Source organism: Dermochelys coriacea, chromosome 27, assembly GCF_009764565.3.
Source record: "Dermochelys coriacea isolate rDerCor1 chromosome 27, rDerCor1.pri.v4, whole genome shotgun sequence".
Taxonomy (NCBI): Eukaryota; Metazoa; Chordata; order Testudines; family Dermochelyidae; genus Dermochelys; species Dermochelys coriacea.
In genome coordinates, this window is record NC_050094.1 from 14,632,131 (window position 1) to 14,646,046 (window position 13,916).

Genomic DNA, 13,916 nt, shown 5'->3' on the forward strand with positions numbered 1-13,916 from the left:
TCTGTAGATCAACTGTTCTGAGGGGCTGTGAACGCTGGAGCCATGTTTCGTGGGACATGAGCGTATTGAGTGGGCTGGCGGGCGTGATATGCGAGATGGCTCATGGACTCTGCCTTTCCTCAGGCCTGTAGTCTGCACTCTTCCATCTAAGAGAAACTCGGCAAATACAGACATGGTCTGAGACCACATGCCTCTGCCAAGCTGTCCTGCAGCAGCTCAAGAGCATGAGTGGCCACCTGTTAGGAAGCAGGGCATGAACCCCAACCTGGCTGTGAGTGCCATGCTTAGATCTCACTAGCCAATTATTGCGTGTGAACTCCTCAGGCACCATAACAACCTAGCCACGGAATCACAGACAGTCCCCTGGGATACTCTGATCTGTCTTGCCACCCAGGTGAGCCTGCCTCCGAGAGAGATGGTCCCTTACACCAAGAATCACAGCAATATTCAGGTTACTCCCAGTCCCAAAGGGCCGTCACTTACCTCAGGTTAAGTGCACCTCAGATCGCACACCAAAGATGACACGTGTAGCCAATCCTATACTAACCTATCTAAAGATTTATTCTATAGAAAAAGAAATCAGCTATTTATACAGTTAAAGCAGGTAAACAGATGCACACAAATGAGTTCTAATCTTCAGTTTGAAAAAGTCACAGACGCTTCTATGCTATGCAAGCTGTGTGTGTCCTGCAGGGCTAACCCGGGCTGAGCAGCTGGGGATCTTTTGCTTATGCCTAGCGAGTCTTGTCCCATGCAAAGCAGCAGAAAGATCCGGTTCCTCTTTGTGAGGGGTTTTTATTCCCTTCTCCTCTTCTGCTCGGAGTTGAAACTCAGCTGATGGGACATGGGAGGAATTCACGGACGAGACTCATCTTACTAGGGTGAGGGAGCATAAACAACCAAGTCTTTTGTCCACATTAATGTTCTGCTCTAGTCCGTCTGGTGTGGCTGGGCCTTCTTTGTGGGCTGGCGGTAACACCTGCCGTCGGGTGCCAGCATTTCACACTAATCGCTCTTGCTCCAGTCCGGTGCTTTACACAGTTACAGAGGCTGACAGCGCAAATGCTCAGCTATTACCTTACAGGGTGGGATACAGAGTTTGACTGAGATTAACGCACATAGCAACTCACAGCAATTTGCTGAAGTCTAAACACTAAGCACATGCTGATAATTCTACTACCTGGTTTATCACTACTAACCCCCGGGGAGCCAGACTGGTGCCTGCTGTGTATTTGTCAGTGGTCAGTTGAGGTCTGGGGACTGCAGCATGAGCTGGCACCTGGCCTGCCAACGTCACAGCCTCAAACCCCCAAGTGGCAGCAGGCTGCTTGGAGATCAGCGTCCAAAGCAACTTGCCAGCCACTCCCGACCGTATTGTGTGGTGTCTAGTGACTCCGTGGGGCTTGTCCTTCCTACCCACCCAGAGCTGGTGCTAGGCATACACAGGCTAAGCAATTGTGTGGGGCCCTGAGAGACTCAAGGAGGCCCCCTATTGGCTTTATTCTTATTATTTTCATAAGAACTTGCCTGTTTTCATACTGGCTTCTCCCCCGTGGCTAAGCACGAGCCGTTGCAAGGGCGAGTGGTTCAGACAGCAGAGGGGCTGGTGGCAGTTCTGCAAACTGATCACTCGCTGCTGCAATCGACACGCACTCGGGTTCGTGCAGCCGAGCAGGAAAAAACATGGCTTGTGTGCATTGCGCAGAATCACTGCAAACTGTGACCGAGACACGGGGAGGGCTCCCGGACAGGGGCAGGGGCAGGGGGAGAGATGTGTACCATCCTTCACAGAATGTAAAAAGACATTTACCCTCAGATTTCCCTTAGAAGGGGTGCGGCATTATCCTTGGCTGCCAGGTAGGGAAACTGAGGCACAGAGGAGGGACGAGATTTGTGTGAGATCAGCCAGTGAGTCAGCGGCAGAGCTGGGAACAGGACTCAGGAGTCTTGCATCCCAGGGCTGTGCTTTGGTCACAACACTCAGCCCCTTAGCAGTGAGTGTTGAGGGAGAGGGTAGGGCAGGGTGGAGAGAAGGGTGGATGGGGGAGTGCATTAGATGCCTGGAGAGGGCAGGAGGGGTTTTATGGCCAATCCTGGGCTGAATAGTACAGATCTTGGCAGGGGGTCACACTGCATGATCCCTACGGTCCCTTCTAACCCTATGGTTCTATGGTCCCTTGCCTTGTTTGGCCAGAACACTTCAGTCCCATCCCTAGACCACCTCTCAGCCCAGAGTCTGTTCACTCGGGGAGGCTGCCCCCCTAGGTCCCAATCCTGCACCTGATTCTATGCGGGCCCAGAAGGGCCCAGCAGAGCAGAGAGAGGCAGGAGCACAGGGGGGCCCCATCTCTAGGGGGTCTTTACTCCTCCATTGGTCTGCCTCTGCCCAGTGCCAAGGACTGGGCTAAGGCTCCCTATCGCCATGGGAGGGTGCTTGGGGTTCGTACAGTCTCCTGAGCTTGCCAGGTGCTACATGCCCAGGTTGCTGCTGCAGTACTCCACGTAGTCAAACTCCTCGATGGCGAAAGTCACCCGGCTCCACTGCTTGGGCTGTTGGTTCCCATCCGGCGTCGCCACCACGAAGTTTTTGATGGAGAGGATGGGCAGCGTCACGCTGCGGTAGATCATCTCCATGCCCCAGGCCTGCATGGACAGATGAGGGACACATCAGCTGGACAGACAGTCAGGACCCACCACAAATCGCCGGGACCAAAACGGTCACACATCTGGGCAACAGGGCTTCAAATCTGATCCCCGAGCTGAATTGTACAAATGGCTCCAAGTCATAGACAGGTGAGTGTATATACCTGAACCACAAATGCCCAGTCACACACAGACCGACACAGCACACAGACAGATGCTCACACTCACTCCCACATACACCCAAGATCCAATGGCTGGAAGTTTAATGCAGAAAAACTCACACTGGAAATATGGCGCCTATTCTGAAATGTGGATAATTAGCCATTGGCGCAGACCCCACTATTGCCAATTGCCAGGATTTAATATTTGATGCTTTCTTTAAAGCCCCAGCTCCTGGAGATGTGATATGGGGGGAAAATCTCAGCTTTCCCTTAAATAAAAAGGAAGTTTCTTGCCCACATGGCTGTGCAGAAAAGCTGGGAGGAGGGGAGCTGTGACTCCTAAAGGCTCAGAAGCCCTCTTTTTAAAAACCTCATGATTTTTGAACGTTTGGGGTTGGCAGCCTGGGATCCCCAAAGGATGTGTGGATTCTCCATCACTTGGGCTCTGTCCATGCAAACTGGGAGTATTTCCAATTTGACCCCAGGGCCTGCTTACCCAGTAGGGGAGAGTCACCTGTGAAAGCAGCTAACAGCGTTGCCCAGCCCCAGCGGGTTCCCCAGCCGCATACCCACCTGGCCGCAGCTGGCACAGCTGATGCTGCCCCCTGGCTTCCAGTCCTTGAAGTTCCGGGAAATCTCCACTTTGGCGGACATGGCGCTGTAGTAAATCCTGCAGGAAATGCACCAAGAGCCGTTGCCATAAGGAGCTAAGAAGAGGGTGCTTGTGAGCCAAGAGTGCAGCGCTCTCAATTGGAGCCAGCACGCAGCCACCTGGGGAGGGGAGCTGCCCTCCCACCGCCCCGGAAGAGGGACAATCCCAGCCCCAAGTACGGCCAAGCTGCTCCCTGGAGCAGACGGGAATGACCCAGGCCTGATGGGGCTGAAAGACGGGTCTCTCCAGGATCTTTCTAGGGAGCCCTAGCCCCGCAGGGAGTCCCAGCGTTGAGTGAGGGGCCAGCAGGGATGCCAGGCAGGGGGCCTCAGCGCAGAATGAGAAAGGTCTGAGGGCAGGGGGTCGGGGAACATCTAGCAACTGTCCCCAGATTCCCTTGTTCCAGTGGGTGCTGGCAGGCATCTGCCCACCTCCCCTACCAGCTCTGGCAGCCCGCGTCACACAGAGCAAATGGCTGGGTGCCCCTGGGGGCCGTTGCCTGAGGCTCGGGCTGAGGGCAGGGCTCTGCTCGCGCAGGTCCCCCCCAGGTCCCCATCCCCCCAGTCCGCCCTCACTTGAAGTCCGGGTTGACGTTGACGTGGTGCATCTTCTCCACGGTGCGCAGGTCGCTGCCGTGGCACACGGCCATGTTGCAGTTTATGCAGTGGAGACGGACGGCGTCTGGGTTGTGCAGCTGCCGCTTCTGGTTGCCTTCAGCCTTCTTCACCTTCCGGCTAATGATGGCCCTTTGCTGCAGGTCTGTGATCTGTGGGAAGGGCAGGGCAGCTCGATGGAGGTATGACGGGAACACCGCCGCAAGCGAGACAGCCACAGACATGCGGCAAGAGGCACCCCCAGCCCCGCTCTGTCCCCTCCCCAGCACTGTCTCCACCTCCGGCCTGGGAGCGGATGCCATCCACCACCCCGTGGGGCGAGCACGTGGGGGCCCGAGCACCAAATAGGCTGTCTGAGCAGCGTGGCTGGGGTGGAGAACGGGGCCTGAGGCTCCAGTGGGCCCAGTGTACAGGGACCCCCCCGCGCCATGGCAGAGTGCCGGCCCCCTCACCGTGTCCCGGTACTCCTTCTCCGGCATGGCCTGCACCTCTTCAATGACTCTTTGTGTGAGCTCCTCCAGGGTTTCATTCAGCCGCTCCCGCAACACCTCCTTGCTGTGGGCCTTGGCGAGGACGGAGTACAGACTGTTCTCGGCACGGGCGCGGCCCCTGGCCTGTGCAAACAGGGATGCGCAGTCGGGTCACGCCTGAGGTCAGCTCAGGAAGGAGCCCCAGGGAAAGCGCCGGCAGTGCCCCTCCCCGCACCATACCCAGGAGTAGGGGGATGGGAGGTCTGCAACGCCCCCTAGCAAGGGGCTTGGGGGAACACTGAGCCCACTGGGTGTGGGTGGCTTCGCCATCCCCTGGTGCTGGCAGATGGCACTGGGGATAGAAGACCTCATGGGCGCAGCCCCCCCATCAGCATGCCTAGACCCTGGCCTGCAGGGAGCCCCCCAGAGAGGAGTGGGGAGTCTGGTCTCCGTGCCCCATGTGGTCCTGGCCTTGCTGCACAGCTGCCGCTCCTGAGCTCTGCACCTTCTCCATCGAGAGGGACCCAGCTGCGAGTGGCGCCCAGCAGGACTCCGGGGAACCGGGGGCCAGGCATGTCAGACAGACTCAGCCGGTTGGGACTGGGACAGGCGGCTTCCCCCTGCGCCGAGGAAGGCAGCGGCTAGCCCCACCCCATGGAGCCGAGACGCGCAGCCCAGCCTAGTGCTCGGTCCCTCAGAGCCAGGAGGGAGGGATCCGGGGAACAGGGGAAGAGCCTGGCCAGGTCCCAGGAGCGGCCGGCTACCTGCACCATGGCAATCTCGTTGGTCATCAGTCCATAGCGAACCACAATGTTGCATTCTGGGATGTCCAGGCCCTCCTCGGCCACGCTGGTGGAGAAGAGAAGGTTGAAGTCTCCCTTGCGGAACAACTTGATCACGTCTTGCTGCTCGTTCTGGGAAGAGAGAAGGGACGGAGCTGTCGTTCCCGCCCACCACAGGCCTGGCCCCAGGTGCTGCAGGGATCCCAGGCAGGCCCGTCTGCAATCGCCCAGCCGCCGGGCTAAAGGACAACAGGGAACCTTGGAAAGATGGGACCTGGGGCACAGAGTCCAAAGCTGCAGCTCTGCATGGGGACTCCCCAGGACATGGCCCCAGGGCCCCCCGCGCCACAACAGGGTGACAATCACACAGATTAAAGCTACTGACTCGTCCCTTCCCTCCCAAGTGCGAGGGGACAGGTCCCCCACGCTTCCTTCCGCTCACCCAGTGGTGTGGGGTGGGGAAGGAGAGGCTCCATGGGGAGGCCCTTGTGGTTAGAACAGAGGAGGGGGTGGGAGTCAGGATCCTGGGTTCTTTTCCCAGCTTTTGGAGGGGCTGGGACTCCAGGGTTCTCTTCTCCCAGCTGCGAGAGGAGACTGGGTCCTAGTGGGTTAGAGCTTGGGGGTCAGGACACCTGGGTTCTCTTCCCAGCTCTGTCACCAGCCTGGGGAACACAGCACTTGCTTCTTTGTGCCTCAGTTTCTCGCTCTTCCCCATGGCCTCTCTCAAGAGGCTGTTTGTGTGCAAAGCTCCTGGAGCTCCTGGGCTGAGAAGAGCCATGCTGGGCACTGCTGCCTTCACCCCATCTGCCCCCTCCCTCGCACACACCCACCCACCTGGGTCATGTGCTTGGTCTGGTTGCTATAGCCGGCTCCAGTTAGGACAGCTGCCTTAACGCCCAGCCTTGCCAACTTCATGTTCTCCTGGATCCACTTGTGCAGGGCGTGGGCACTCTGGCGCGTCTTGGTGAAGATGATGCCGCGGGAGCTGCCCAGGGTCTTGAACTGATACTGGAGGATCTCCTCCAGCTTGCTCAGCTTGGGGTTCTCGTAGCGCGGGTCGCTGGCCAGAGCCAGCAGGGCTGTCCTGTTCTCTGCAAGGGGATGTGCAGGCAAATGAGAGCTGCAGCTCTGAGCCAGCGAGCCCCTGGGCTCATTTACAGCACACGCACCCTGGCCCAGGATTCAGCCCAGGGCCTGCAATGCTAAGAACACAGACTTCTACCGCTAAAGTGAAAGGAGCGACTGTTAGCTGGCAGCTGCAGTAGGCTCTTATCCGCTCCTGGGGACTGGCCCCACTCCCCGCCATGGGTTACATTAATCCTAACACTCTTCACATGTAAGAGACATCTGGCAGCGAGTCCTCCCAGAGAGAGGTCCCATGCGTCTAGCACTGCGAGGGGCAGCGTGGCCTAGTAGTTAGGACACTGGACTGGGAGTCAGGACACATGGGTTCTAGTCCCAGTTCTGCCACTTGCCTGTCTGGGCAGGTACCTGCCCCCACTTCCTGGGGACGGTTCTCTGGCCTCCCCTATGCAGGAGGCCTGCCTAGATGAGCACATTGGTTCTTGCTGACCCCTCCCCTTGCTTTGTTATGGGCTCTCCAGGTCCCCCCTGTATCCCGCTTCCAGCCCTCACTCTCAAAGGTGCTGACGAGGAAGAGCTTCGTGGGGTCCTGCAGATCCTTAGTGGTCTTTTCCAGCTGGTAGAAGTTGTCCAGGGCGTTGAAGGCGTCGATCATGCGCACCGTGTCATTGATCAGCAGCGCGTTGTTGTACTTCCGCAGGTGAATGGCGCACATGCGCGTCTTATGGCATAACGAGACAGCTCCTGGAGACGTAGGAACCAAGCCGCTGTAGCAACTGCTGAGGGCCGATCCCCCGGCACGGTGCCTTGGGCCATCACTGATAGCGGGGCCAGTGCGGGGACCAGGCTCAGGACTCCTGGCTCCAGGAGGGGAGTGTAGCTAGTGTTAGAGCAGGGGAGGCTGGGACCAGAACTCCTGGGTTCTGTTCCCGGCTCCAGGAGGGGAGTGTAGCTAGTGTTAGAGCAGGGGAGGCTGGGAGCCAGGACTCCTGGGTTCTGTTCCCGGCTCCAGGAAGAAAGCATGTTTCAAAGGCCCATTACACAGTGAGGAGGAAAAGGCAGTAACAGAAAATGGCACACTGGTGGCTGTGCTTACCGAGCAGTAGAACCTGACTCAGCCCCCCACAGCAGCTGGGGCGCGGGATCAGAGGCCTAGACTATCCCCCGGGAGGGGTGGGGTAATTCCTTCCCCGGATCACTTTGCACCTTGGCGGTGAGGCTGCACAATCCTTGGGATTGGATGCATGGCTTGGGTCACTGCAAGCACAGTTCCGTGCAAAAACCCTGCAGGACTATTAGCTTCCTTCCCACCCTGCAGCAGGGAGTTCCACAGCTAAGGGACATGCTGAAGGCAGGATTCTGCCCTCTTGCCATTTGTGTGTAGACACAGTAATGCCTGGAGGGATCCCATTGTGCTAGGTGCCACGTGGACACATAATAAGAGACTAGCCCTGCCCCTTCAGTCGAAAGAAGCAACACAAAGGGAGGATCGTTATCGCCATTTTACAAGTGGGGAAATTGAGGCACAGAGCAGTGAACTGACATGCCCAAGGCCAGGCGGAGCTGGGAATTGAATCCAGAGCTCCCGAGTCCCAGTCCAATGCCTGAGCCACAAGCCCAACCTTCCTCCCCATGATTAGCTCTAGATTTCTATGGATCCTCCCAACCCTCATGCGCTGGTACACAGCCCCTCACCTTCCTTCTCCAGCTTGACAATGCGCTGCTCGTAGGTCTGTGTGCCGAAGTCCTGCGGCATGCCGCAAACGTCCAGGTACTGGTGGATGTGGACCATGGTCTCCTTCAGCTTCCTGCCCAAGGGATCCTGGAGAGCAGAGTGTGGTGGGGGAGCTCAGAGGGGCTCAGTGTCTCCAGGGGAAGGCTGCTGCCCGCGGCGTGCCCTGAGGGCACGGTGCAAGCTGGATCGCAGGCTGGGACCACAGGGGACCTAACTGATTATGGGATGGGCTGTGAAGGGCCCAGGCTCGGCCACCCCTGCCCACCTCCCAGGCTCTGACCTAAACTGAGCTGACTGAGGGGTTTAAACCCCCAAGGACTGTCACTGGCCTCCCCTGCAGTGGGGTCTCTCTCTTCTCCCCTGGGATCAGCGCCCATGTGCAGCCCCTGGCGGCTCTGAGAGCCCTTTACCTGCGGCCTCTCATGGGACACATCGTACTGCTTCCTGGGCTGTGGGACCTGAGCCTCCAGGTGGACACGGTGCTTCTGGGATGACATGATTTTGGCGGTGTCCAGGTTGGCGCAGATCTAAAAGGGTTAAACGCACCCCCGCCGCCCCCCCGAGAGCCGTATGAGCCACATGCCAGCCCCTCTGGCATCCTGCTCTGAGCCACAGGCACCAGTCTGGAGCCAAAGGGCACATGCCTGGACGCACTGAGCTGGGAAGGTCCCAGCGCAATGAAGGAGGTGGGGGTGGGGGATATCCCAGATGTACTTAGGCAGGGGTACCATCAGCATCCCAGCGTGGCACCAGCAGCCACTCACACCCCCACACCCTAGGGACATCCCCTGACAGATGCCAGAGGGAACAGCACTGCAGCTCATGACCCACGTGGCTGCCATGGCTAGAATCTCAGGTGTGTCAGGAGACCAGACACCCAGGAGATGGGCTCCCTTGGCAGAGAATTTGCACGGCCCCAATTTCGGCTCCAAGGGCCTTTTCCAGCAGCCAAAAGACAAGCCTAGCGCAATCTCAGGAAGGTGCCGCAGTTCCTGGGCCACTGGGGTGGCAGCCAGCCACGTCCCCCTCTTAGCTGGGATGGGGGCACGAGGAACACTCCACTCACCTGCAGGATGTGCTGCCTGGCCCCCTGGAAGTTGGTGGCCCCCCCGGTGCCGGGTGAGGCAGTGAGGCCCAGGATCTGCGGCAGCTTCCGCTGGCCTCCCAGCTTGCGCTCCAGGTAATCCTCCATGATCTGGTTGTAGACGCCGTCCTTGTGGGTGTGGTGGCATTCGTCAATCACCAGCAAGGAGAAATCTGCCCAGGGAGACGAGGCTGAGCCAAGCTGAAGGGCCTGGAGAGAGGCTGATGGGACTGGGGGGCAGGGAGAGGCTCCGGAAGGAGCGGGAATGACTAGGGTGCTAGCTAGGGACCCGGGGTCAGTTCCCAGCTCTGCCACAGACTCCCTGGGGCGCCTTGGGCATGTCACTTAGCCTTTCTGGGCTGCAGTCCCCAGTTGCCAAATGGAGATAACAGGTCTGGAGGATTTCAAGGCTTAGATGCTTCAGCAAGGGGACCCTGTGGGCAGGTGGACAGAGCTGGGGTCTGCTCTGCGAGGTGACCAACAACTGCCAGGGGCAGGAGAATGACACTGTCTTTTCTGCCTCCCATGGACTCCAGATCAAATGTGGGCAAATTACAAAACACTGGCACTAGCCCTTCTCCAGCCCTTTGATCTCCGAGGCAGGACAGGCTCAATGTCCCCACTATATCAACAGGGAATGAATCTGCCACCGTCACGTTGGGGCCTGGCTCCCAGCCCAGGGACCAGCCCTTTTCTCTCACTCCCACCATCTCCATCTTCCAGGATCTGAGAGTCAAGCTGGGTTTTCTCGCTGGCTTGTGCATGGTCAGCAGTAACTAAAGGCCGGATCCTCAGCTGGTGTCAATCAGCACTGACATAGGCACAGCCGACTGACCTGAGCTGGGGATCCGGCCCTGAGATCCCAGCCCAACGTGGGACGGGCTCCTACCTGTCAGCTCCACGTGCATGTCCTGGTCCTGGCTGGTCAGAGCATTCTGCAGGATCTTCGCCGTGCAGATCACCAGGTCGCTCAGCTTCACCTCCTGGGAGAAGAAGAATTTCCGGTCGCTGTTGCTGCTGATGGGCGTGACCTGGAAGCGATCCTGCAGCACGTGGAATTCCTGCCTGAAGAGCTGCTCCACCAGGTGCACCTGGTGAGCCAACACACAAGAGATGCCCGGTGAGGCTTGTGTGCTGAACAGCATCAGCCCAGAACCTTCCTCGAGCTCAGGGTGGGGCGGAGAGCAGGGTCTGGAGAGAGCCCTGGCTGCTGAGCTGAGCGACCTCCCATGGACAACAGAGGCCAAACGGAGCAGCCCCTGCCCACCCCGAGCCAGCCACACCCGGCCTGTCTAGGGGTCTCCAGCGTAGGAGCAGGTGTTTGGGGACCCTCCCTCCTTAGCATTTGGGTCATCGGCAAGTTTTGAACCCAGGACCTTCAGCACAGCCCTCTCCATCGCCGGAGCTAACAGGGTAATGCCATTAGCTAGCAGCAGTAGTAGGCTGTTATCCTCTCACGTGGACCAGCTATGCAGAGAGCACAGCACACAGTGCTGGGGTGCCATGCTTGGCCGTGAGGGAGGATGGGCGGCCACAAGACCTGGCCGCTGTGCATGCTGAAAGGCTGCAGCCTCCAGAGATGTCTGGCCAAAGGGACTGAGCCAGCTCTCGGCTACCTGGGCAGAGGGGAAAGCAGGCATGTTTTGTCTGCTTGCTTTCCCACCCGCTGCATGAACACAGCTCCCCACCTAGCATAAAGTCCACCCCCTTGAGACCGTGAGGCTAGCCTGATGTGGGTAATTAGCCCGAAGACCCTCTGCCCCCACAGCCACGCCTGGCACATGGTGGCCATCCAGCGAACGTGGGGACTCAGCCCACACGGTTCCTCAGTAGCATGTAGCATGTTTGTTGTGCAAAGAGCTGAAGGCCTGGGGCGGGGGCGGCTCCTCACTCTGGCTGGTCCCCTTTCCGGCTGCAGCCCCAACACATCCTGCCTCCCCATCATGTCTGGCCGGGGCAGGCCAGGCTGGGAGAATCAGCCCCACCCCAGCATGAACCATGCCCCCCGACCAGTGCAAAGCCAGTCTCACCCTGTTCACCAGCACGGCCACCTTGGCCCGCTCCCGAGTCTCCAGGTGCCTCTTGCACACGTAGGCGGCTGCCCGGGTCTTCCCTGAACCCGTGGGCAGCCAGATGATGATGTTCTCGCCCTCCAAGGCGGGCAGGATAACTTCCCGCTGATAGTTACGCAGCTCCATGTGGGCGGGCGCTGGGCACCTGCAGGAAGCGCAGGGCCAGTGTGAAGGGGGCAAAGCGGGTATTAGCATGAACAAAGCAAGAGGGGCTAGCCTCCTGCCCTGCCTTCCAACCCCTCCCTCTCTCCAGCCCCTGATCAGCCCCCGTCCCCCATTTCCCAACTTCTTACTGGGCTTCCAGCCTACACCTCTCTCTACCCCCTGCCCAGCCCCCAATCCATCATCCCCCCTACACCTTCCATCCCCTCTCCTGGCCTCCTCCAATTTACCCCCTCCACCCCACCTTGCAGCCCAAGCTCCCGGCAGGCAGAGAATGGTCCGGTCCGACAGGAGCCTGGGCCACTGAGTCACCCACCGCTGCCTCCAGCCCTGCACCTTAGGACCGTGGACCCACAGGCTTAGAAGGTACAAGGGCAGCTCGTCTGACCCCCCAGGGTCCGTGAGCCTGGGCAGGATGCCTGTGCCAGCCAGCGGCCCCTGGCCCCAGGGGGCACCCGCAGCCGGAGGGCGAGGGCGGGGCAGGCGGCAGGAGCAGATGGGCACCTCTCGCCCAGCAGCGCCCCTCTCCGCCCAGAATCACCCCGCTGGCAAACGGACCCGAGCGAGTTGCCTGCTCCCCACTGGCCTGGCAGCTGCCAACTCTACCAGGGGCTCTGACTAGGAGCTGCGCAAAACCCTTCCGGGAGCCCCAGCCGGGGGGGTCTCACAGCAGCTCCGCTCCCTCGCTGAGCCTGGCCGCCCACCTCCTGCCACCTGCGGCTCCCGCCCAGGGGTGCTGGAACTAGGGGTGCTGGGAGGGGCTGCAGCACCCCCCTGGCTTGAAAGGGGTTTCCATTATACCCAGGGTTTACAGTTTGGTTCAATGGCTCTCAGCACCCCGCCCCCCCATACACATTATTCCAGCCTCCCTGCGCCGGGCATGCTTAACCCGGGTCACACTGACCTGGATCCGGGAGCCGAAGTCACAAACCCAGCGCAAGGCTTGGCTACATCACAGTGAATCTGCAGGTCGCTGCACCAGCTGCTTGCACTGCCCTGGAGTCCCCCTCGGGGATCCCCCAGCCAAGCTGTCACAGACAGAAATCGAAACTGAATCCAGTGCTAGACGCAGAAACCAGGCTCCTGGGGAGGGCAGCCCCACCCTGAGCTCAGCCTCCAGCCAGGGCCTGACCCAGTTATTCCCAGTAGCAGAAGTTCCAGCAATTTCTTGGGGGCCCAGCAGTCAAAAAAGCAAATTGAATGTTGGGACTCATTAGGAAAGGGATCGATAATAAGACAGAAAATATCATATGCCTCTATATAAATCCAGGGTACACCCACACCTTGAATACTGCGTGCAGCTGTGGTCACCCCCTCGCAAAAAAAGATCAATTGCAATTGGGAAAGGTTCGAAAAGGGGCAACAAAAATGATGAGGGGTACGGAACGGCTTCCGTATGAAGAGAGATTAATAAGACTGGGACTTTTTGGCTTGGAAAAGAGACGGCTAAGGAGAGAGATGATGGAGGTCTGTAAAATCATGACTGGTGTAGAGAAAGTAGATAAGGGAGTGGTGTTTACTCCTCCTCTTTACACAAGAACTAGGGGTCACCCAATGAAATTAATAGGCAGCAGGTTTAAAACACATAAAAGGAAGTATTTCTTCACACAACGCACAGTCTATCTGTGAAACTCCTTGCCAGAGGATATTGTGAAGGCCAAAACCATAACAGGGATCAAAAAAGAACTAGATAAATTCATGGAGCATAGATCCATCAATGGCTCTTAGCCAGGCTGGGCAGGGATGGTGTCCCTAGCCTCTGTTTGCCAGGAGCGGGGAATGGCCGACAGGGGATGGATCACGTGATGATTCCCTGTTCTGTTCATTCCCTCTGGGGCACCTGGCACTGGCCACAGGCGGAAGACAGGACACTGGGCTAGATGGACTTTTGGTCTGACCCAGAATGCCCTTGAGTCGCAAAGAAACAAATAGGGGCAATTTGGCTCCATTTCCCAGCCAGCCCTCCAGCCAGTCTTGTACACCAAGCAGCTGTCTTGGCTCCTACTCAGGGCCACGCTCTTCACTGCTTCTCCCACCGTTCTCCCGGTATTCTGCTCTCTCTCACACACAGCTGCAACCAACCAGCCCTAACCCCTGCATCTGCAATCAGGCCTGGGGAAACCTCTCAGATCCCACTGCTTCACTCCAGCCTGTGGCCCAGTGACATGGGTGGTGGTCTCCTATTGTTTCCAGCTATCGCTAGATGTTGGGATATTTAATTGCTCCTCCCACTGAGCCTGAATGAAGGATGCCTCAGCCCAGCCATATTGACCCGGCTGCTGGTTAGCGGCACCGGTCAGCACAGAGATCTCTGGGCAGTCACCAGCCGTCACCCTTGTCCTTATGCTGCTGCACTTAGCCACTCACAACACACAGGGGCCAGCGGGCAGAGCGCTGGACAGCGTTCAATTCCTAGCTCTGCTTTGGCCCTCACGTGTGACCTTAGGCAAGTCCCGTC

At 58.6% G+C, this 13,916-nt stretch overlaps 1 protein-coding gene across 10 annotated transcripts; it reads right to left on the minus strand.

Moving 5' to 3' along the window:
* Positions 1 to 538: 538 nt before the first annotated feature.
* DHX58 (DExH-box helicase 58) lies at positions 539 to 12,496 on the minus strand. 10 transcript variants are annotated; one of them, XM_038385721.2, is made up of 13 exons: positions 12,363 to 12,491; positions 11,255 to 11,441; positions 10,114 to 10,315; positions 9,207 to 9,397; positions 8,551 to 8,667; positions 8,101 to 8,227; positions 6,958 to 7,149; positions 6,157 to 6,413; positions 5,305 to 5,454; positions 4,523 to 4,684; positions 4,032 to 4,222; positions 3,378 to 3,474; positions 539 to 2,643 (listed from the first exon to the last, which is right to left on the minus strand). In XM_038385721.2, exons 2-13 carry the CDS (start codon positions 11,420 to 11,422, stop codon positions 2,470 to 2,472), a joined length of 2,028 nt encoding a protein of 675 aa, XP_038241649.1. In that variant the 5' UTR covers positions 11,423 to 11,441; positions 12,363 to 12,491; the 3' UTR covers positions 539 to 2,469. The 10 variants fall into 10 exon arrangements, with proteins under 10 accessions (XP_038241649.1, XP_038241644.1, XP_038241645.1 ...); XM_038385716.2 differs by lacking the exon at positions 12,363 to 12,491 and adding an exon at positions 11,795 to 12,187; XM_038385717.2 differs by lacking the exon at positions 12,363 to 12,491 and adding an exon at positions 12,017 to 12,159.
* Between the last annotated feature and the right edge of the window lie 1,420 nt (positions 12,497 to 13,916).

Excerpts from the sequence above, each read along its gene's own strand:
- DHX58 (XM_043503531.1), bottom strand. The coding sequence starts at position 11,422 with ATGGAGCTGCGTAACTATCAGCGGGAAGTTATCCTGCCCGCCTTGGAG. Across the intron at positions 5,455-6,156 it reads AGACCAAGCACATGACCCAG|AACGAGCAGCAAGACGTGAT; the intron begins GTGGGTGGGTGT and ends CTCTCTTCCCAG. Across the intron at positions 2,644-3,377 it reads GCTGTGCCAGCTGCGGCCAG|GCCTGGGGCATGGAGATGAT; the intron begins GTGGGTATGCGG and ends CTGTCCATGCAG.